The 25676-nt window shown below is 38.5% G+C and overlaps 1 protein-coding gene across 1 annotated transcript in view; it reads right to left on the reverse strand.

Annotated features, from left to right (window-relative positions):
• TRABD2B (TraB domain containing 2B) overlaps positions 1-25676 on the reverse strand; it is a 179652-nt gene that overhangs the window by 44172 nt on the left and 109804 nt on the right. The window contains exon 5 of the mRNA XM_072419605.1: positions 39-129. Coding sequence (XP_072275706.1) covers positions 39-129 — 91 coding nt within the window. The remainder of the gene's footprint in view (positions 1-38; positions 130-25676) is intronic.

Below are 25676 nucleotides of genomic sequence, written 5' to 3' on the forward strand. Positions count from 1 at the left end.
TATAAATAAATAAAACTAGACATGTGAAATGATCTTACGTTTCAAATGCTTGGCCTGGTGGGGTGTGTTCAACATCATATCCGGCTTGTTTCAGAACATCGATCACCGTATTATTCCCAAGGAAGTGACCTATAACAAAAGAAGAGAATAATACATCAGCATGGTGGACTTCACACTCGCCTTAAATTCCTTCAAAATACCTACAAATTATTTTATGCTCCAATCTACTGAAAACTAAACTGAAATTTATAAAAAAATTTGAAATTGCCCTCCAAAAATGAACTTGCCTACTCTGGTTTCACTGCACACTGTGAGCTTTTTGCAATAAGCATTGGAATGCCTCATTTTCTGGCTGGAGGGCATCCCACATCATCTATTCCTTTCCTTCCCAGACTTCAATTATTCGAAATCAGTCCTTTCTGTCATTGAGGCTCAGTATGCTGACATTACCCAGGGGGGGCCGAGTGCAAATGCAGTACGCTAGAAATACCCACTCCTCGGGATTGACATGCCACCATCCATTGGTAGACATTGCCAACAATGGGTCCCTGTGCAGAACTGACTTGGGGTCCTTGTTGGCTGTGGAAGGTCCAGGGCCCTTTGCACCTTCCTATGTCTGCCCTGCCAGAACTAGCATTCTGGAGATCACTACTGAGAAAGGGTACTGTAATTTTTGGGTCCCTGTAACTTTTGCCGACCCTTACCACAGAAACCCAGGGTTGACTTAACCGATATAGGTTGTATTTTTAAATTAGTTTAGCATATTTATGAGTGGGAAACAGGCCACAACATAAGCAAGTTAAACATCAACTTTTGAAGATAACTGTGGAGAAACACCAGAGTAACAAGACAAGAAAGTCCCACTGGACAGCTGATTGATATTGCCCATACATATGGTGAGATGGAGTATAGGTACCCATAGGACAGAATCATTAAACAAAGGTAAGCACCAACTCGTCTGAGCTCCTGGCATATTTGCCTTCTCTTGCTTGAAACCTATGTGCATGGAGTGTGTATGCTGCTCATGTTTTCCACCACCATACTAGTAAATTAATAGGCACAAGAGACTGTGAGCTTCTTCTAAGATGTAAAAGGCTCTTTGTAATCTGTAAAGACCTGTGAGATATGTCTGGACAATAAAAATATAGAACATAAATAGAATAATAATAAGTTACTTGCAGAGCAGTGTAGCCTTTATTGCCTTACCTGCTATAAAACATAAAAGCTACAAAACTATTACCCTAATTTATTGTGACAGATGGTGAAAACTCCGGCAGAGGGAAGGTCAGTGAGTCTTTTGCCATGGGAATGCATTTCAAATGAGGAAAGAACAGCTGCAATCCTTCCTACATACATGCACGGCGCACATTCGCACACACGCACTGTAGCAGGACCCCTTCACCAAGGAGGGAGAATTGTTGAGCAACCTGTAATCAAGTGCACATATAGCCAAGGAATGACAGCTGCTAATCCTTTCAAAACCAGATGTGCTTTCACTGTAATTTATCTACATTAGCTTCAAGTTCCTAAATCATTGCTTACTTCATTGTCACAGATATCACGATGAGAATCACCTCTCCTCCCCCATACAAGCATCAGGGGAAAGTTACAGGATTAAAGTGGAGTAATGATACATATTACATTAGACCTATAATTAAAGGTAAAAAGAATCACTGCATCACAAGTCATGGCCAAATGTTGGTGAACAGCTGGCCATCACACTTATATGGTCTTGTAGGACATCCCATTCTAAAGCTATGGATGAAAAGATGGAGTTGGACTCTTTATGTGGCTCAGCTTTTGTTCTTCTGGAAAGACTTTTCATCAGATTTTAGGAGTAAGAATGTATGTCCAATAGGCAATTTTTTGGATTGATTTTGGAGATGTATTGTGATGGACAATTGATGTCTTACAGGTATCAAGATTTAGAATAAACCAAACTTTTGAATGTTATCCTGGAGTGTGAATATGAAATATTTTGTTCTGTGCAAGTAGAGTTTGATGTTTTCTCAAGCCTGCACTGGCAGTTAGACCTAATCAGCATTGGGGGAGCCATTCCCCAATACTTTGGCTGGAATGATGGTTGAGAAAACCTGGCTTTCCAATCTAACGCAAAGATGTTCAGTATACTTGATGTTAGCATTCCACTTTAGTTCTACTGGTCCAAACCATATCAATAGCTTTGTGCACAAGGGCAGAGCCATACTAGAACAGAATAGAGCTTTCCCTGATATTACTACAAGGCTGGAAGAACACAATTGTCCCAAATGTCTTTATATGCTGTAGCAGTACTCTTCACTGAAAACCCGGAACCCCAAACTTAATAATATGGAAGCATAACTCCAAACATTTGGAAGTGTAGTAAAAGGTGTGGTTAGGTGTCTATATGTGTATGTTTCCTAATCTGGCATAAAGTTGACTGTCTGGAGCTTCCCAATCAACAACGCTAGGACTACAGATTCATAAAACATGATGTTAGCAATAATTCTCAAATATGACAGCATGAGTCTGCTATACATTGACCAAGCCTTGACAGAAGTACATTACTTTCCAATTACATAATCTAGAACAGATTCCTACAAAACATTACTGGTTTATAATTGTAAAAGCCTCCCTTAAGACTACTGACCCACTGAGAGAATGATCAAGAGAGAAATCATGCAAAATACTTTGATGGTAAATCTCAGATTTCCTTAAAGACAATGTAATCCACAAATTCCCCATCTGGCAGAATATTTCCCATTGTTTTATGCTCGGTCGGGAAATAAAGGATTCACTTCTATTATTATGGGTTGAAAAAAAAACAAAAAAAAACATGATAACCTAAGTCTATGCAACCTCAAACCAAGGAGTAAATAATACCATTCTACAGGACCTTTGCTTCTGACTTCTTCTTCTTCAATTAAAAGCTTTTAATTGAGCATAGTCATAAAAAATCCAAGGTTTTAGGTTGAACTGCTCATTCATAAAATATTCTAGGCATGAGAAGAGATAGTGAGAATATTCAGTAACCCAGAAGCGTGTGCAGCTAATCCATTTACTTGCAGCCCTACTTATTATCCGCTGTGTCCGTGAGAAATAGAGAAGGGAATGAACGGTGACCTGTTGGTCTTTAGCTGGCACAGGACCCTTAACAGTTTGCCAAGACTTCCTCTGATAACGCGTGTAACACTTTCACAGACCTGTTTCTTTTCAGCAAGGGCTCTTTATATGTTCAAAAGGCTATCAGATATTTTATCCTTGGCAATATTACAGTGCCAAATACGGTGGAATTTGGGGCTGGAGGAGGCCAGCAACATAGGGAAGTGCAACTGGGTCATAGATCAACTGATAAAACAGAAAAAAATGAAAGTCCCTGTTTTACAGATTTACAGTTTTCTAGATATGGGAATATAGGGCTGGATGTTTACTTTTCTAGTATAATGAAACTGATGGTAGGAGTTGAGTGCATTTGAACTTGCCCCAAACTCACCCCAGGTAGATTGATTGATTCACGGCTCCTTTACAATATAGTGCTGCATGTTAACTTTGCGTTAAAGCAGCCTATTTATTGAGAGTGGGATGCCAAAACACAGCAACAGAAAAATATTGGATATGCACTTTTTAATCGTACTACAGCACCCCACATCCTAGTTTATTTGTACAATGGGGTACCATTCTACGACAGCAATGCAGTAAAGCTTCTTTTATCACGCATTAGGTTTGAATCCATTCCACCAATACAAGAATAATTTACATGAATTTTGCCTAAAGCCAGTAATTAGATTATTTGTTTCTGTTATAAGTGATTAATAGCTGCCTTTGTTCCCCCTGTTCAACATTGTAATTTATTCTCAAACCTAGTTGTGTTCCTGGGGCAGAAAGAGATGGAAAATTTCCAATTGGGCCAATCCCAAAAAATAAAACTCAGAAAAAGGTTTCAAACCTTCTATACTTTTTTTTTTAAGTTTGACGTTAACTATTAAAGATCATGCAAACCCTAAATGCCAAGTGTAAAGGTCATTTGACTCCCTCCAACATAACATCTCTGGTGCTTAGTGGTTGACCCAGAGCTTTCATATGGAGACAGGAAAAGGGTCTTCAGCCTTGTATAATGTCAAGGTCCTGATTTGCAACTTACACAGCACATAAGCATAAGGCATGTCATGTTTCATAATAATTCACAATGACAGTAAAAGTAACAGTTCTGTACAGACAGAGCAGTTTAGTTCTAATGAGAGGGTAGGGCAAGCAGTAGGCACCCTGCTGCATCATTCCTATAGGATATGACACCATTTGTTCCAATCAGTGAACTCATTTCTAAAGGACATTGGGGGACTGCTATACAAAAGCTAGATTTTCACCTAAGATGAATGTTTGTAATTGTCTTGGGCAACATTTATCTAGCATGTGTATGTGGTTTTAAACTTTCTGCAACCTGCAGTTAATCAGAGAATTCAAAGGAGTAAAAAGAAGCCAAGTGCAGCTGGGAAGGTAGAACGTTGAAGCTGAATTTCAGGCAGGTGTAAAAGTTCCTGGATCCAGTATCCATTTATTGCAGTTAACTGCACTGCAACTCGGACTAGAAGAGGAAAAAGCAAACAATTAGTTATGCTCATGTGCTAAGGAAGAGCATGCAGGAAGGGAACACCGTTTAAGAGGGATAAGCTCATCAATTTGCAGTCTCCTGTAACTTTCCCTACCCTAGGGAGGGGCAACACCTGAAAGTGTTACTTATCTGTAGCAGAGAGAAATCAGGTCTGAGGCCGAGCCATGGTAAAACTGAGAAAATTTAGTACAGGAATGAAAGAAATGTAAATTTGGCAATTAACACAGCTCACTTGTTTGCCTAGAATTATGATTCCAGTAAACATGATGCTTTTCTCGAGATAGGTAAGGACCAACATGGAGACCTGGGAGAATAAACCAGGCCCAGTATTTACAAGAAAAGCTGAGAATTGCAAATAGCTCCAATTGCCCTTATTCCAATATCTGCTGATGATTCTGACATGATTTTCCCTGAACTTTATTACTTATGTATTTTGCATTGCAGGATCCTCAATCGTCCAATTAATGCAAATCAATTGCCCATTTATTGTCCTTACTTACTTTGATCATGTTATAAGTAATGGCAGGGCTGAATATCAAGCAATATTTCTACTCTCTGAACAAAATGTAACATTTATGTTGAATCTGCTTTTTCAAATGTACAGGAATTATAAGTCATTAACTTCAGGTTGCCAAAACATACGTGATAATAACTCAACGTTTTTCTAGTGTTGGCCCGCTCCAAGCCCAACACAGTGCGCAAATCCAGAGCATTCTTGTATAAATATTAGTAGAACAGAAAATAAGGAACCCAGTAAATGGTCTAGTGCCTATACATTATTTTCCTATAAGAGCCCTTCTGCAGTTAGAGTGTCCTCAGCTATTAAAACAAGATTTTTTTTCTTGAAAGCGGTTTACATATGGATTTTGTTCCTTCTCTTACGAAATGGAGCTGAGCTAAATGCTTTCTCTTTATTTTGCCCCAAAATAACACAACGTGAGTTCGACATTTACGGTCATTTCTCATGAAAGCCAAATCCATCACAGACATGTAAATTAGCTCCTAAAGGAAAATAAAGCGGGACAGGGTAACACAAATATTGTTATTAACAAAATAAATAACAGATTTTTGTGCCGTAATTAGTAAAGAGCCACGTGGTATAAAGATGGTCGCAAATGGAGGACTAAGTGAAGTAGATTGACAAGAAAATCAGTTCAAGAGTTGGCAGCTCTAATCTAGTTCCTGGTAATGTAAAAATATGGACACTGAAGGAGATTTAAAACTGAGTTGTCTTTGTCAAAAAGCACCTTGTCACACTTTCTGCACAAATGGCTACTTTATTTTATTAAAAAGGACTTATCAGAAAACTTATTTTGTGAAAATGATGGCATCATCTGCCCATTGATCTTCCCAATACCTGTAGGTGACGCCACAAGTCAGATCACTTTTGTAGCAGTGTAATTGTCGCAGTGTTTTCCCTTGGCCCTTTTGGCGGGGTTCACCACCCAACACTTTCAGTGATCCAGCTGTTTTTGGGTGGTTACCTAAAACTTGGATCACAATAAGAGGCAGTAACCTTCCTCTAGCTGCCCACCCACTTCCAAAAATTCTGGAGAAAATACTGTGTTGGGATACAGGTTGCATTAATGAAGACTGGGCAATTTAGTACAAATTGCATTAGCATGCAGCCTTCTCGAAGTAATGCCTTAGATGGCATTTTAAGTAGAAAAAGCATGGCAGGCCGAGGACAGTGGGGAATGGACCATGGACACCAGCTTTTCCTAACATATTTCGCTTTTGAATTCCAGAGATTTGCCCCTTTTTTTTTCTGCTACTAGACGTCATTTGAAGGCCAGCATCATTTATCTTAATTCCTTTGAGAACAGGTTGTCCTGAATCCACCCCACCCTCATATTAGACAGTAAAAGGCAAAGCAGGACAGTAATAAATTAATCTCCCTGTGACACATTTTTCTCCTCATCAAATTTTTGTCAGCACTGAAAGTATAACAAAGAACAGATTGCAACATCCACACTCCATTATGGGGCCCTATGTGATGAATCAGCCACCCATCAGAATGTACACTCCCTAAATGCTGCACAAAGTTCTGCTCATCCATTTTGTGGGTGCAAAACATTTACCTTTTAACATCCACAAATAAGAAAGCACTGATTTATTGAATAAAGCACATGGCTAAGAAAAAGTCTGTCCAGATTCGGGAATGTTGAGCCTTAGGCTGGTTGTGTTCACACTGGTGCTAAAAACATTTTCAGAGACTTCGGTCTACCAATCCACTTAGACCATTCTGCAAGTGGCTTTTATCCAAAGTGACGCAGAAGTAGAAGAATTCCACTGACAGGGAAACCCAGACAAATTATTTCCGTACAATTATGCTCTTATCTACTGTAATATTTCACACTGAAATGTAACAGTCCTTTGATTAGGAAGTCTTAGAAGTATTATAGCCGATGAAGTCATGCGGATTGCCAGCTAGTTTGTTTGGTTTGTCTAAGGAGGACAAAAATAAAAAGGAAGACTCAAAGAATTATTACCAAAATAACAATTTCACGTATTTTGGCTGAATTCTCCTTCTTGGACTTGTATAAGCTCTTTGGCATTCACGCGGGAGATTACCCCCGGCCTGTGAAAGTTTTCTTACAGCCAAGTCTGCGCAGGAAACAAAACACTTTTTCATGGAGGGCAATTAGCTCAAAAACATCAAAAAGGAAAGAAGGGGGGAGGAAAAAACATTAACGTCCTGGGCAGCTTGTGAAATGAAAGGCCTTTACTTGGAGATGTGTCGACTTTTCTGTTTCCCATTGGAAAAAGAGTCTCAATGTGGTGCGATGCACAGTCACCCTGACAGCCAACAGGCAAGGCAGACAAAGGACTGAGTCAGCTAGAGCAGTCTCAGCAAATTACTGGGTCAGGTTTGGGAGATGGGTCGCCAATGTCAGAGCGGGGTCTCCCGGTTCACCAATTTCGAGTTCAAAGGTGACCTGCACGTTCAGAGGCACCGTGGAAAATGTAAAGGCTGAAAGGGACTGAGGGTGAGCCCTGTTCCATCTACTGCTCTGGAGAACCAGCTAATGCTTTTCACACCCCTTCCCACAAGTAGTTAGTGGGTTAAAAAGATTAACCTCTACAAAAAGTTCAAAAAAAGAGAACAGTTATCGTTTTTGTCCTGCTAATACTTTTCTTTTTTTGTCAATGAAATATAAATTAAAGGGCTCGCAGTCAAGGAATGCACAATACATAAACTATACCTGTTGCCATCCAAAACAAGGGTTTTAGTTATAAATAAATGATGTTCCCTAGGAATGCAGTATCCCATGATGAAGTTTTTTAACTCCTGACCAAGCTAACGTAAAACCACCCAAGAGAGTCACTCCTACTGAAATCACAGCAAGGCCTTATACACATGAGCAGGTCCACTGCCTATTGTACACTCAACCAAGTAATCATAGAGTTAAAATTTCAAAATCCTTGACACGTGTATGACGTTCTTTCCTTCTGATCATTTGTTCAGATAAAGGGCGTTTTATATTTTGATCAGATTTAATATTTTGCATGCTCCACATCACTTGTGTACTTCTGATGATATTTACCAACACATCCAATCAACTAATGGTCGATGAGAAATCCCAAAATCACTTTGATTGGTCGACTGCTGATTTCACATTCCATTCTTTTGTTTTATTGGATTGGCAATTAGTTGGAAATAAATAACTAAATAAAAAAATTCTAGAGCAAGAAGGTGACAGTCAGATTTTTAATAATATTCTCCTATATGGATGCAGGAGATGGTAAGAAGAAGCACATGACACTGTAGCTCAGGATACTTACAATTATCCCTATTTTATGGTAGTCTGCACTAGGTTTGCATATAAAAAACAAGATTTCTTCTTCCTTATGCTTAGCTCCATTTTAGGTGTTTGCAGAAATGAACAGAACGAAAAAAGGTGGTTTGTGCAAAAGGTGCCAACTAGGTTCCCAAACACAATCCAGAATAATGGGCATGGTCACCTACCTCCAAGAGCTTCTGGTCACATGTACATATATCACTATTATTATTTGTATTATTAATAAATTGTATGTATATAGCGCCGACATACTACTGAGCACTGTCCATTAAATAGGGGTTATAAATGACCTACAGATAAAAAACAATGACACAGTAGGAAAAGAGGACCCTGAGCGGGAGATCTTACTATGAACAATAATATCAATGCCAAAGCAAATAAAAAGGTCTCTGAGGTAGTGTCTCTGAGGGCTGACAATCTCAGGCCTAGGGGGGCTAGGGGAGTAGTGACAGTCCCTACTGTTTGTATGGGTACAGTGTATGGAGGCATCTTTAGTGATTGTTTGGCACCAGTAGAAGAAATCAGTGTTCTTCTGGTCTATGGACAGGAGAGGGGATGAGCGTAAGGCACCCATTGCATTCTCCTACCTAATAACAGCAGCCATCCGGATCACTAAACAATGTCAAGGAACAGCTGTACACATGCCAGTTTTTCACCTGATATGATCATGAATCTTTTCTTGGCTGAAAAAAATCTGGAGTCCATACACAGCTTTAGAAACTGAAGGAGTGATTGATTTGAATAAATGAATAGAGCTGCACAGTGGCTGCTGCTCCTGGCCATTAAATAAAATGTGTATAAAGAAAGAATGGATATTTCTTAGACGTCTGTCTGAAAAAAACGTACAACTTTGTCATTTGACATCTGCCACAGATCATTAATGAGAGGAATTCCAGCCAAGTCAGGACTAGCACAGTTCTCAGTTCTGTACAGACATAACAGCTAAAATAATAAAACCTGGGTGTAAAGGAGGATCACACTTATTAGGAGTTTCTCTTTTCCTCTTGGCCTTTTGCCCTTTACTACAGGTGCACAAAAGGTTATCTAAACCCAAATCCAACGGTGATCAGGTGTCAGTTGGTAAGAAGAAATTTTCCAATAAGAGCACCGACTGTATAAAAGGGATTTCCTCTCATTTTAGAGATATTTTCTCTCACTTTCCACAATATTTCTAAGACATTTTTTACCATTCTTTCTCAGTACTCCTCCTCCAGCCTAAGCACACTTCCTGTCCACATGCACTTATACTAGCGATAGCGACACATCATTGTCCCTATGAAAAATGGATGTGAAAGCTGATAAACCTGGACCAAAACTAGTGGATAGTTGCCATCCCGTAACAGGACCAGTGTTCTCCCCAGCCCCTTTTACCTGGGTGCACCATCCAGCACTTTTCGCTAACCACACTACTGTTTTTGGGTGTTTACTGAAGAGTTGGGTCACAAATCAGGCGCTGCCACCCTCCACCCAATATCCTCCACCCAGCTTAAAACAAATTCTGGGTTGAACACTGAAGGACATGCCTATATAGGGGCTTACAGGGAAGGATCATCAGGCATTAATATAATAAAATCTAAAGTCATACAAAAAAACTACTTTTAGAATTAGATTATCATGGTAAAGTGGTAAAGATGATATGAACTCCTAGGCTTAGGGTTTAGATTACTTTAAAAAAATCAAGTCATCAAGAAGTTTACAAAAAAAAAAGAAAAAACAAGTTACTATAACTTCAATGAACTACCCATAACATTCAAATTTGGCCATCACCATTCTTGGCCAAACCTGTTGAACATCACAAAGCCTACAGAGAAAAATGACAAGTCCCCATAGACAGGCACCAGTGGAGGGTTCCACTCTTTAAAACAGTCTCTAAAAACTTTTATGGCTGGATTTTGCTTCTGGAATTTACTATTTTTTTGTGTCAGTGCGCTGTATGGGCTCAGCCGCCTCCTGCGGAGAACAAGTTAATGCCGCCACTTCTAGGAAAGGCCTTTGGCAGTAGTAAATTGTTGTTACATGGTTGAGTGCCTTCTCTGTTACAGCACCAGCATGCCTTGCTATGCGGGATGGCATCCTCAAACCTTCAGCTCTGAAGTGCGTGTGTGGGCAGCAAGTTTGTCCTACATCCCTCGGCCCTCTCCTGACAGGAGCAAAATGTTTTTCCTCTGGTTTCTTTTCGGTTGCCATGGACATGAATGTAAGGCAATAAGAACAATCCCAACATTCCCTTAATGGCTTCTGATTCTGGACTTCTCCTGATTTACTTCAAAGTAACTGAATTCCTGAGTACTTTCAGCTGCCAAGCACTTGTAAAGAGCGACATGAATCAGCCAGGGCGTGCGGCCCACAATTCCCACATCAAAGGCTTCCCAACAAGACACTCTCTCCTTGGAGTGTAATTAGCATGTTGTAATCTAAACAGTCCATTTCTCTTCAATTTATTTTAATTTCTCCCAAGGTGACAAAAGATGTAATTATAGGGAACTGGGGAAAGGGAGAGGGGTGACGAGTATTTAGAAACTGTGCAAGCTTGATTGCCAGACTCTATGAAGGCGCGCTCCCGGTTTAGTCTACAGATATCTGCTGAAGGACTGGCGCCATGACCGCCATGATAATTATTATCTCACGGGCCAGTTGTGGCGAGACTGACCCTTTAATGTGACTCTTTGGCAGGGTGATTTTAAAAAGAACAGTCTGCCAAAATTGATACTTTATTTTTGATAGTTCTTGAAGTGGAATTTCAGCTGAAATCTTCTATTTTATGGTGATTAGTACTCAAGCCTGGCAACTTTCTATAAAATGTAGTTATTGCAGTTTACTACATGAAGCTCACAATTACATTGATTGTTACTTGTTGTTGATTATCAGTTTGCAGTTCAGTCAGGGTTCTGCTTGGCTTATGTCCAGGCTCATTATTCACTAAAGCTCTTTCTATCCTTCTAGGAACTATGAAGAGCTGCAACTTTTAGCTAACAGGCGGCCTATGTCACTTCTGTGGTAATGCCCACCACCATTAAAGGATTAGTGGTCACACGACATCCCAAAAATCAGTAAAAAAGAAAAAAAAGGTAAAATGGTAGCATTTTTGTATGATCAGCAAATAAAATACCACTTATATGAGTTTTGATCTGACTGTAGAGGATGCTGAACCTTTACAACTACTTTAGGAATGCCTTCAGACCTTTTCCCCCCATGCATTTAAAGATATTACAGTATTCAACCCAGACATTTTTTAGGCTGGGTGGGAAGATATTGATGGGTGGGTGGCAGCACAACCGGGTGGTTACTGAAAAGTGCCGGATAGTGCGTCCAGCTAAAGGGGGCTTGGGAGAACACTGTATTATAAAAGGGCCTTAAGGACCATTAGGTGTTTTGTTTTACTGTGCTTAACAAATTCATCACATGCTTGTAGACTATTTATTGGCAAAGTAAGGAGTTTAGAATACAGGTTGGGAATTTAACCAATTGATATAAAATACAAGGCAGTGATATTTCGCTGTAATATAGCACAATCTTCTGTTCAGTTCTTGTATCCTGTGTCCTTTTCCTAAATTAAATTACTTTATGCAGAAAAGTATAAAAAAGCTATTTAAAAAAAGTGTAACATTTTCCTTTACTTATATGTAATATTTACCATCTGTAGTCAGCAGGTTGTGCAGTCAACTCAGTGCTTGCTTGCTGGGCCATTTTATTATTTGACTGTGAATAGGCTGCAAAATGATTTGTTACTCAGACTATAAGACTGACTGTGAGTCCGAGGAAGGATACAACTTTTACTGCCATTTTCAAACACCTCTGTGCAAGTTCAAATAGATAGAAATAGCTCTGTGCCTTTGTATGACCATTGCACAGTACAATTTTTCCTATTCTCTATACTGGGTTTCTGTATCTGTACTTATTCTGTATGTATCATATTGCGTATTCTGAAGTTCCATTTCTTGTATCTGTATTCTTTATGTATCGATTCTGCACACTACATCTTACCTTGTTCTCTATGTTAGGTGTAATCCATATGATCTGCTATTATTCTGTATGTATGCATTCTGTATAACAGTATTTGTTTTATTCTCTATGTTGGGGTTATTTCTTACTATTTGTCCCTATTCTGTATGTATGGATTTTGCACATTGCCCTTTTTTTATTCTATGTGTTCGGTGTAATATGTATGATCTATTATTATTCTGTATATATGGAAAATGCTGCACAGTACTACTTCTTTTGTATTGTATGCTGGGTGTAATCCTCATTATCTAATTTGAGTTTGTATGGATGTTGTGCCACTTCTGTATCCTGAGTGTAATTCCTATTTTATATGTGGGTTCATATATATGTGGCCTAGTGGCTAGCACACTTGCTTTTGCAGCACTAGGGACCCAAGTCCATATCTTGGCCAGGACACTATTTGCACAGACTCCATTACCCAAACTATGGCCATACCATTGCTGTTCCAAAAATCCACATATATAAAACAGAGTTCCTTTTTACATGACTAGATAGCATTCAGTTTCAGAGCTCTGTTAAGCAAATAAAACTTTGCAGTGTATTGCAGAGCTGATATCCCCTTTCTGGTAAGACCATCTAAATCTCTGTTTCCAAAACCACTACAGTCATAGTAACATTCTGATTGCTGCTTAGCAGTAAAGGGTTGCTGATTTTTTTTTCTTATACAGAATAAAATGCTACTTTCTGTACTGTCCTAATGAGTGAAACCACAGACCACCATAGAAACTTTCCCTAAATTATGGCTGCCCAGTCATTACCCGCACAAAGATGGAGTACCCTTGCCCGCCACAACAATGTCATGACTTGCCACCCACAACACAGCTCAGCACACTGGAACATATGAGAACTTTTTCCACATAGCAATTACAATACCATTTCATTGACTTGTATACTGATGCAAATTCTCTGTTAAGCATCATTAATTTTCAAAACAACTTTGTGCTAAATCGGGCCACATAATTAGCTAACCCTATTGCAATCACATAGCTTTGGGCTGAAGTGGAATGTTACTCTTAATTATTGGTGTTCATAGAATTCCAATAAATGCTTGTTTTATGTCCTTAAAGGGAAAATATGGAATATTTAGAAGTTGCATGTATATTGAGGTATTGGTGTGTTTGAATTTAATGGCACCCCTGAAGAAAACTAAAAAATTAGTTGGTGTCTTGTATCTGGTTGGCCCTGGAACTTTGCATCCACCCTATAATGAGAGATTAATCAGCTACAACTCAAGGAACACAAAGCAAGCTCTGGAGGAATCTTAGTGTTCCACCATAGTCCACAAAGACTCAAGCTGCAACTCCTATATTATAACCCAATTCCAATCTTTATTATCCCTTGTCCTTTCTCTGTCTTATTCTCCCATGAGCCCTTGGTGGGGGTTTGTCCCTGGTGACCTGATGACAGATTAGGTTTTGGAGGCCAACTCTGGAGCATAGAGGGATTGGGTACTGCTGACTTACTGATTTTTTTACAGTGTGGAGAGGGCCTAAAAATATTAAGGAGGGCTTAGAATTTAAACTCTGTTGTCAGCCACACCGAAAACATTTTTTAATAAGTTGGGCAACTCATGGATTTACATGATGGAAAGGTGCACTAAAGTACAAACTTTTTGGAACATGTGCTGGTTCCAAAAAGTTTGTACTTTAGTGTACCTTTTCATCATGTAAATCCATGAGTTGCCCAACTAATTAAAAATGTTTTCTGTGTGGCTGACAACAGAGTTTAAATTCTAAGCCATCCAATGTAGGTCCAATGTACATATATAATTACATAATATATCATTATTAACACACTCCTTTTTGTATTAAATTGATATATATATATATATATATATATATATATATACTGTACATCTAAAAAAAAATAAATGAAAACAAGCTGTATTTTCCCTGTAAGTGCCCTGTTTTACACACTATGAAGTATGCAGCTACAGATTAATTCCACTGAGAAAGAGACTAAACATTGTATTTACACTGAGTCTGGAATTAATGCAACGGCAGCTTTTAAATGGTAATATGAATGGGAAGAAGCGGCGTGTGGTGGAAGGAAGGACTCTTGTGCTTGTTTTGTTTGGGAGAAACTTATATTGGCATACTGTGTTGTTAACATGCTTGGCTGGCCAAAGAGGTTGACAGTACTGAGAATTAGTGGCCCCTCAGTGAAAGGATGGTGTGAAATTCTACAAGAGCCTCCTAGTCTGGAAAATATTAATCATTTACAAATTCTCCAACCAGCCACTCACCTAAAACCCAAGACTGTATATCACTGGTCGTGAATATATTTTTTAATAGCTTGCGTAATGTCTACTGCATGTATGAAGTTTTATGCTTTTCTCGGCTTAAGGGAATCTCTTAAAGTTATACGCCAGGAAAATAGCTAAATATAAAGTTGAAATATGCTACAGGAGCCGTTTACCCGCAAAAGGATGTGTATTTTTGCCGATCCAATTCGGTGTGTCACATAACCCTGCCAGGCCGCACAGTCAGGTTCATGTCCTTTGTGTTCTCAGTTGCAGTTTAGTAATACAGCCTGATCACCTCGATGATCACAGCTTTAGATTGGACAATGAAGAAGCAACAACAGATTGATCTCTCCTCCCGCTAATATGTTTCTTGTCAAATAGCACAGCTCATTGTGCCATAAAGGACATAAAATTTTGTCCAAAGTTCCATGATAACAATGACTCCCAGAGCTTGATAAACCAGGTATTAATTTATTTTAGCAAAAATTATTTTTTAAATTAGTTTTTTCTTTAAAGAGCAGTTAAAGTGTCCTTATTTCCACCTTTCTTTACTCTGACTTACCCTCCTTCTCAGAAGATTCATAATTACTGATTTTTTTACAGTGTGGAGAGGGCCTAAAAATATTAAGGAGGGCTTAGAATTTAAACTCTGTTGTCAGCCACACCGAAAACATTTTTTAATAAGTTGGGCAACTCATGGATTTACATGATGGAAAGGTGCACTAAAGTACAAACTTTTTGGAACATGTGCTGGTTCCAAAAAGTTTGTACTTTAGTGTACCTTTTCATCATGTAAATCCATGAGTTGCCCAACTAATTAAAAATGTTTTCTGTGTGGCTGACAACAGAGTTTAAATTCTAAGCCATCCAATGTAGGTCCAATGTACATATATAATTACATAATATATCATTATTAACACACTCCTTTTTGTATTAAATTGATATATATATATATATATATATATATATATATACTGTACATCTAAAAAAAAATAAATGAAAACAAGCTGTATTTTCCCTGTAAGTGCCCTGTTTTACACACTATGAAGTATGCAGCTACAGATTAATTCCACTGAGAAAGAGACTAAACATTGTATTTACACTGAGTCTGGAATTAATGCAACGGCAGCTTTTAAATGGTAATATGAATGGGAAGAAGCGGCGTGTGGTGGAAGGAAGGACTCTTGTGCTTGTTTTGTTTGGGAGAAACTTATATTGGCATACTGTGTTGTTAACATGCTTGGCTGGCCAAAGAGGTTGACAGTACTGAGAATTAGTGGCCCCTCAGTGAAAGGATGGTGTGAAATTCTACAAGAGCCTCCTAGTCTGGAAAATATTAATCATTTACAAATTCTCCAACCAGCCACTCACCTAAAACCCAAGACTGTATATCACTGGTCGTGAATATATTTTTTAATAGCTTGCGTAATGTCTACTGCATGTATGAAGTTTTATGCTTTTCTCGGCTTAAGGGAATCTCTTAAAGTTATACGCCAGGAAAATAGCTAAATATAAAGTTGAAATATGCTACAGGAGCCGTTTACCCGCAAAAGGATGTGTATTTTTGCCGATCCAATTCGGTGTGTCACATAACCCTGCCAGGCCGCACAGTCAGGTTCATGTCCTTTGTGTTCTCAGTTGCAGTTTAGTAATACAGCCTGATCACCTCGATGATCACAGCTTTAGATTGGACAATGAAGAAGCAACAACAGATTGATCTCTCCTCCCGCTAATATGTTTCTTGTCAAATAGCACAGCTCATTGTGCCATAAAGGACATAAGATTTTGTCCAAAGTTCCATGATAACAATGACTCCCAGAGCTTGATAAACCAGGTATTAATTTATTTTAGCAAAAATTATTTTTTAAATTAGTTTTTTCTTTAAAGAGCAGTTAAAGTGTCCTTATTTCCACCTTTCTTTACTCTGACTTACCCTCCTTCTCAGAAGATTCATAACTGAAGGGCCACTCTCCTGCCGATAGTTTACATGTGATGTTCCTAGTCTTTTTCCTTTCTTGTGAATGTGCATTACAGACTCATGGACTTCTATAACACTGTGTCCTCAGTCCATAAACCAGAGTAGATGAGCTCAATAGAAGTTTGGGATGGTCCAGCAAGTTAAAAGCCATGTAAGATGCAAGGTTCTCACCATGTCCACCCAGAGATTGTAAGTTAGCAGAAAACAGAGAATATATTTTCAAACATGACAAACAGATGTATTTCTATGACACGTTTAATGTCTACATGATGTTTAAAAAAAAAATAACCGTGTTTTTGAAGAAATGATTGTTAGTAGCCAACTTCCCTAGATTTCCCAGAGAGAAAGAAAACTTACTGAAACTTACATATGATTATGGTGGCTCTTTTGCTCTTTATGGTGGCTCTTTTGCCCACCTTCTGATAGTTCTAATAGTTCTTCTAATCTCAACTTACAAACTGATTTTTGGACTATTCAGACCTCAGCGGAGAACCAGACTGGGATGCAAGTGGGCATCAGTACCAATAACAAAAGCGGGGTTGGTGGCCCTGAAGGGACATAACCCTATATTTAGACCTACCCATTCCCAGTAACAGTGGGATCCAAAGTCAGTAACAGCTGAATTGTGTTCACCTTCTCACTTTTGTATTCAAACAAGAAGAGCCTCTTAATTTTCTTTCACATGTACTATGCAGGAAATGGTACGTTGCAGTAAACCATAGTCTGAGAACAATGTCTACCCTTTACCATGGACACCAATCATTGCAGTACCATGATACTTTGTATGGTGAATATTTAGCCCCATGGAAAAGCCAGTTGGTGGTGTTTGTTCACTAGGTCGAAAATTTTCAGTCCTACCCTGCCAACAAATACATTGAGATTTAGATAAAAGAAGGCACAATATTGTTCCTGGTATGCAGTGCCAGCTATAGTTTTCTTTCTTGTTTGCCCGTACATGTTTTCTTTAAGCTTTCTATTGGTTCTACTTAATTCAAGTCAGAGGTAAACCGCAGTGGCAGCTTGTGGAATGTGACACTGAAAATGTGTTGAGTTGAAGAAGGAAGTCGTGCATGTGTTCTAGGGAATGTAAACACCGCTTTAAAGGTTCTTTTCAAATCTTAGATATTTGGAGCTTCCACATAATTTAATGCGACCACATGGATATCAGCCTGATCAGCTTCTACCTACAAATCAACAGCTCTGATCTTCGCACATAATTTATCCTTTGATGTATGCTGTAAAATGGAGCCCACAAGTGTTGATACTAGTATGTGGCTTTTACAAACCAAAATGACATTTTGGTGTGATTTAGAGACTACAATAAAAGATTGAGGAAATATATACACCAGTGAGTGCTGCATTTTTTTAATTTTGGCACAAAAAAAAGGGTTTTTAGTGTCAAAGCCTTTAAAGTGAAACCTTGGCCATGCTGAGCAAAAGTACCGTGTGTTTGTAAATGGCACCCCAACCCCTCTATAGTTATTTTACATGCATTCCCTTGCAGCTTCTTGGATCTTAGCTTCTGATGCTGAAATTAACTGTGGCAGTAACCTTGGGGAGCAGTGATGTCAACTAGCTGTTATTTTACTGGTCTGGTTAGTGAAAATGGAACCTATTGTCTATATTATTGATAAGAAAAAGACCCTTATGCTCGTATTTTTTGGAAAGGGTGACACTCCTTCATCCCTCCCCCACCATATGATATTGCTCAGGCCAAGCAATTGGCTGCTAAGCCCTGGGCACTATTACCGGGAGCAAGTCACAGGCCCTCCTATACTCAAAAGTACTACGTTTTGTCACCAAGTTGGTGGAACAAGTACTAGCGAGAGAACAGGTAAGGTGAGGGTAGGGGGATGCCCATTGTCATTTGTGCTGCTTGGTCAAACTTAAACTTAAAATCGGCACAACCACCAAAATATAACATGCAATTTAGAGTCGTCCATTAGGAACACTTCAATAACCATAACACAATTTAAAAAAAACATTTGGAGACACATAGGTTTTATAAAGCTGAGTACTGTCTCCAAAGGCTTACAGAAATAGAACAGATTCAAGCTATTGTCCCACTACTGTTATTTTCTTTTTCAGCTTTGATGTGATTGATTGCAAGGAGTCACCTGAGACATCTGTAAATTTGCAATTGTATCCTTGGATATATTAAAAGAGCTTGTTTAAAAAGTACAGCTATCCTTTAACATAAAACAGTGGGGCAGTTGTCATACCTTCAACGGAAATAGGCAGCCACCAAGCAAAACTGTCAATCTTGGAGCAAATAAGAGGACAAAGACCAAACTGTCCATCTAGAAGCAAATGGGAGGCCACTAGGCCAAACTGCTCATCTGGAAGCGAATAGGAGGCCACCAGAACAAACTGTCCATATAGAAGCGAATGGGAGGCCAGGAGGCCAAACTGCTTATCTAAAAGCGAATAGGAGGCCACCAGGCCAAACTATCCATATAGAAGCGAATTGGAGGCCACCAGGCCAAACTGTCCATATAGAAGCGAATTGGAGGCCACCAGGCCAAACTGTCCATATAGAAGCGAATGGGAGGCCACCAGGCCAAACTGCTAATCTAAAAGCGAATAGGAGGCCACGAGGCCAAACTGCTAATCTAGAAGCGAATAGGAGGCCACCAGGCCAAACCGTCCATATAGAAGTGAATTGGAGGCCACTAGGCCAAACTGTCCATAAAGAAACGAATAGGAGGCCACCAGGCCAAACTGTCCATAAAGAAGCGAATAGGAGGCCACCAGGCCAAACCGTCCATAAAGAAATGAATAGGAGGCCACCAGGCAAAACTGCCATTCATAGTGATGGGTTGTGGTCTGTTAAAATTCTGTATTAGTTTTTGCACTTGTAGGACATTTTCTCTCCTTGATTTCTCAGTGACCACCTTATATACAGAAGAAAACATTACAAAGTGAAAGTGGGAATGCCTTGCACTATAACTTGGCATTACATAAGCATGTTGACAAAGCCTCTTTAAATTACACTACATAGAAGCATTTATTTTCCATTTATTGTAATGAAAAATGGCTTTTGTACTCAAAATATGAGCAGGCTGAACAGGCTGACAATGCCCTATTAAATTCAATTACATGGGAATTTCAGGGTCCTCCTACAACAATGCATGCCTTAACACCCATATGACATGGGATAGCCGGCACATATCGTAAAACATGATATATATGTTTACCTGCACTTTTTCTTCCTTTAAACCTAATGGCACCCTAATGCAAAGTAAACAAAGTCCTGCTGTGAACCACAAAACAAATTCTGCAGTGTACTGCTATTCTATTAAGTGCTGTGGTTTGCCAAATTGCCCAAAATAAGTGCAGGTAGATTTTTTACACAGTAACATGCACACTGCTGATTAAAGCATGAATGATAGTTCCACTTTAAATGAAACATCTTTATGTGTTACTGCAGTGAACTTGTAAGCTAACAAATTATAGAGTGCAGCAAGGAAATATCATCAAGAAGTAAGTGTTTCACCATTAACAGGTGCAGGGCTCTTCGTGAGCAAACATGTCATCAATCACCAGCGCCAGACACGCAACATGTCAGATGCAATATAGGAAGCCCAGTCTTCACAGACACTTAAGATCCTGGCAAGCGAAGATGTACTTTTTACTATGAATATTCTTTTATTCATCTCTTAGCCAATGCAAAAAAAAAAAAAAAATTCTATTAAATGTTCAAAGTTATTTTCCTGGGGGTGGGGTAGTCAGCTTCAATGGGACTTGTAGTCATATAATATATTTACCATCCATGTGAATTTTCCATGCTAAATTATCAGTAACTTCAGAGGAAAATATGTCTGCATTACAACAGAATGATATATTTCTTAATAAATGAGAATTGGTTAGGAAATCGTATAAAACATCTGGACCCTGTAGAAGTAAATTTAGTGGTCTTATAACAAATTGGAACATTATTCTGATGATGATTGTGAAAAGGCATTTGTGGGAATTAGCTTCTAAAATTGTAGAATATGAAAATTTATATAAAAAGGGACTTAGCTGTAGTTTCAATTTAATTAAGATTTTAGTTTCAAACTTTACATTTTTGCAATAAAAGCTAAAAAAATATGTAACTATGGGCATCTCAATGGGGAAGCATATTTCACTAATTAAATATTTTGTCATATACAAAATACCATAAAAGATTATACTAAAATGAATTTGTGATTTGTACCTAGAATAAGCACTGAATGCACAGAAAGAATGTAGGAACTGGTTGGATTTTACCGCTTGGATAGCAAAAAAAATGCTGCTTTTTAGTTCATTTTGGACTAATAATAAAACAGGGAATCTGACATTCCCTCAAAAATTCTCTGGTGAGAATCGATTACTGCCACTGAAAGGCATGGACCTGGAAGACTCCCACCAGGGAATGTTTGAGGGAATGCCATATTCCCTGTTTAAAAATAGAGCTCTTTGTGTTTTGAACATGTCTTTTATTACCTGAAACCCAATCTAAAGGCCCAGACTGCCTAAAAGTAATATTTTAGCTATAAGTAGTGATTGATTGGCTTCTGATAAATGTTATATCTTAAACTTGGATCCAATATTAAAAATAATGCAAAGCCAACTGCTGAGAATCTTAGGTTCAAAACTTTTCACCAGTGGGCCCATCAGATTTACAGGCTAGCAGAAGACTTAGACCATCAGACTACATATTGTGTTTTTTATACTCGCAATAAAGAAACATTTTAAAGGAAAGCTTCACCTTTCCTACACTCCTCAGCTGTCCCATTTGGCTTTGGAGGGTTCTAAATCCTAGGCTTCCAGACCCTTCCCACCATTCCAATGTGAAAATGACAATTGACTGTTCATGCTGAGCATAGCATCATATCACAAGGGGGAAGTCCCTTATATTCTGAAAAGTAAAATATAATGGGGGATTGAGTTTTCAAGAGAACCTAACACCCTAACACCTAACACTGTGCCCTAAATAAGCAATCAAGACAAAAAAAGTTAGTCGTTGGCAGCCTATTGGATAACCACCAAATGGACATCAATTCTTTATCCAAGGTACTATTTAAAATCATAGAAACTTTTTACCACTAAAAGTAGAACTGGCTCACCATTGTTCTTGTTTTCTGTACACATGATTTTGAACTGAGCCCTATCAAAAAAAACATCTAATTATCTGTGGATCTGTTGTAAGACCGCAGTCTAACCTATACCCTGCACACACAAAGTCTGGCTTCATGCTGACAATAAATTTCCCTTGGATCTCAAATATACAAATGTTGTCAGTTGCTGATAAGCCCCGTCCTTGGCATATTTACCCCAAATTTTAATCATTTGGAAATTCAAACACATTTAAAAGGAAGTAAAAAAGCCACTGAAAGTCAAACAGAAGGCATGTTATAAACTTCTGTGCACTCCTATAAAATCTGTTTTATAGCAATTTGGTGGCTAATTGAGTTCAGCAATAACACTCACCTAAAAGCTTCACAGTACAACAAGGAAGATCACTATCGTATTCTCCACAGCCGGAGCAGTTTGTGTTTGGTTATGTCTACCCTCGATTAAACATGACAGTCAAGGTCACATTAGACTGAGGGCATTTGTATACATTTTTTATGAACACTAGAAAGTATATATATGTAAGAATTCACATGGTTATGCTTTGACAGTTCTGTGTTGCAGTTTTTATTATTCATTTTGTAATAAAAAATGTATAAGTAATCTTTTAAATGAATGTTTTTTTTAAAAAAAAACTGTATTCCTGTGAAACAGCATATAATGCAAAACAATATAAAACATGCTTTATATTATATTATAATATTGAATGAATATATACAAGAGAAAGCTTCTGTATATTACAAGAGAAAGCTTCTGTAGTCCAAAACTTAACAGAATGCACAGGGTTGAGCTATGAGTTACAAAAGGCATTAAGATATATAGGAATTAGGCCGATACATAGGGCAAAATATTTTGGGTGCTGCCCAACCATCGTACAGAGGCAGGGAACTCCAAAATATTTGTAATTACATCTTATGTTTGAGTATATGGGCCAGTTTGGCCAGGGGACATTGTAAAGGTATATTGAGAAGGAGGAGTGGGGGGGGGGGGGGTGGTAGCATTATATTTCATTGCGTTTTGCCATTGAGGGTTTAAAAAAACATACCTTGCTTTCCGCTGATGCTTTAATTAGGTGAAAGTATGTCAAAGTATGTATTAAATCAAATCTAATGTTACACATATTGCTCAGCTTCATGAAACACTGACTTTGATATTTGTTAGTCTGGGGGTGGTTGAAAGAATTGGGCCTCCCTAACCTTGGCTCTCAACAGCGATCCTGCCATACAGGCATGTTAATGAAGGCTGGCATGACGAATAGATCCACTAATCACAATGATTTAGGATAGGTGGTTCTATAATTAAGAGTGCCACCCTGCTGAATCAGGAAAAAGGGGCCATTTAGCACAGATGTTAGCCCTGCATCAAGTGTTTCCATACCACTGCCCAGAATCCAGCAATCTTTTATTTATATTGTTTGAATAGCAGGAGCGGATTCCTCAGCTGTAACCGAAAAGGTATGCAGCCAAAACATCAGCGAGAAAAAGTATGGCTGCTGGCCAGCCAGTTCTGCAAAATGCAAAGAGAAGCCATACTGGTAGTAAGGTAATAAGTAATCTTGCCAACACTACACTATTATAAAATAAACAGTGGCCTTAAAGAGGTTTTCCACCTCTGGAGAATCCCTTCTTACTCAATGTTTCCATACAGATGAGAAGCCAAGAAGGTGGTCTTGCCATCCCAGTCCTAACTATTACCTTAATGAGCAACTCCAAGCAACTCGCACATTCATCCTGGTAAGATTATCCAGAGAATATTGCGGTTGTGGCAGGGAGGCCACCCTGTTTCTCTTAAAGTTTATCTAAACACAGAAAGAAAATTTTAACATAGCCTGCAATTTCTGAGGCTTCTTTTATTAATTTTATTTTTACCTGCTACCTCATAACATACTTGCTGTCTCCAGCATCAAATACGTCTTCCTTTATTTATTGCATTGAGTTTTTTTTTGGATTAGTAGTGTACAGAGGAAAGTAAAATGTTTGTTTATTTTACCTTTATTTTGCAAGAAATATCGTCTGAAAAACTATAGCAAATGCAGCCACCCTAGCTAGGAATTGGTAAACTGCAATAAATTGCTATTCTATTCTTTATGTTAGTTGTTCTTATGTATGTATCTTATGTGTTGTATGTTATAATGTACTAAAGTCAGTATTCAGTATTCATGCATTTCCTAAATGGACTGCAGCCTCCTAATACAAATATGTGTGGTTTGCACCTTCCAATTTGTCTTGGGGATGGCAAACAGCAATGAGTCATTTCAGATTTGCAGTTGACCGCCATCTATCACAGGCTCAAACAAGCTCCCACTGAACTGAATAGGATCAGTTTGGAACCAATTTGGGGCTGCAATTGCACTTGGCTGCAGTTGTGGTGAAGTTCCTGAAAGCGACAAGTCACTTACGGCCAAACTGTTGCTTTTTCAGTTCAAGACTTTAACCACACTCAACTGCACAACAAAGTGATTGTTAAACTCTACAGTTGACAGCATAGTAGTTCAAGAGGGGCAGCTGAAGTCTGAAAGGGGCCTAAAGAATGTGCATTCTACATCCAAATCCATAGTTGTATCGCTTTTCCTTTAGTGGAACTCATTCATCGCCTAGGACCAATTATCAAGGGTGGACATCAGGTGGACCTTCGAATGTTTTAATGTGCTTTAGTCATGTGAAGAAGATCTATGTAAATTATATTTTCAAAGTGTGTTCATGGTGTCAGAGCTTTATTTTTATGTATGGTTTGTATTGTAGTGTATAATGTAGGGCTACCATATTTGTGCAATCTCTTCTATCTCTTCAAGGGATTGCTGGAAGCCACCATGATTACGACCATCCAAAGGAATAAAAGAGCTTTATAATGCATACACAGTATGAAGAGGAGCTGGCCTTGCTGAAAGAAATATTGCTGGATCAGAGAGGAGAGGGAAATTATTTAAAGGGCAACTTTAATAAAGGTGATATTGTGCTTATGAATGGTGAGTTTTTCCACGTTGCCTTACATCAACAACAGCCTTGAGATGTTTTGTAGGTTGAGGTCATTTGACTGATCAATATCTCTTACAGATGAGCCTGAATAAACAAGGTCTCCTCCTCTCCCCCACTCCAGACCACAGCTGCAGAAGCCATTGGTGAAATGGATCTGTCAATCATCCCTCTTCTTTTTGAAGTTGCTCCTCACTGATTAAATGAGCAGAATGGTGATTGGTAATGTAGCTTACGAAATATTCTCCAGCTGCTGTTAACTTCACCGAACAAGTTCATTGCTAAACATGTGATTTCTATGATGACCCAACTTCTTATAAAAACAAATACACCAGTGAAATTGCTTCCAAGCAACCAAGATCTGTTTCTTAAAAAGATGATCCAAAACAGCTGCCAAGAGCCCCGGGAGTGCTGTTACTCTGTAATCTGCCCCCATCCTTTTCCAATTTGTATTGTTTGTGCTTCACTATTGCTGTTTATGCTTTTTGCCACATTAATATTAAATCATTACTGTTTATACTGGCAGTCTATGGTGAATGCAAGACTCAAAGTGAAAATGTTATTGGATGATTTAGGAATACTTTGCTCAACACAACAAACACGTTTCCAGTAAGATCCCAAAGATGGGTGTGCATCCAATGTCAACTGTTCATCTAGCAGTATTTTTATTTCCATTTTTTATATGGTGCCAACATATCATTTTCACATGACACGCTAAACTGAGCTATAGATGCCTTTTCATACCCAATCATACCTAATCAGTCATTGCTACTCATTTTCAATATTTTAGTAAGGGGTTCAAAAAATATTTCAGGGCACACTCAATATATTTATAATTGAACCTTTGTGGCTATTGAGCAATACAATTAAATGAACATTTTTGGGTCCAGAATAGTTATTCACAGCCCATGGCCTTTTAGGTCTGCTACTAAACTTGGTGACTAAATTAGCTAAAAAAAGGACAAATAGATAATTACTTAATACTAATACT

Source organism: Pyxicephalus adspersus, chromosome 8, assembly GCF_032062135.1.
Source record: "Pyxicephalus adspersus chromosome 8, UCB_Pads_2.0, whole genome shotgun sequence".
NCBI lineage: Eukaryota > Metazoa > Chordata > Amphibia > Anura > Pyxicephalidae > Pyxicephalus > Pyxicephalus adspersus.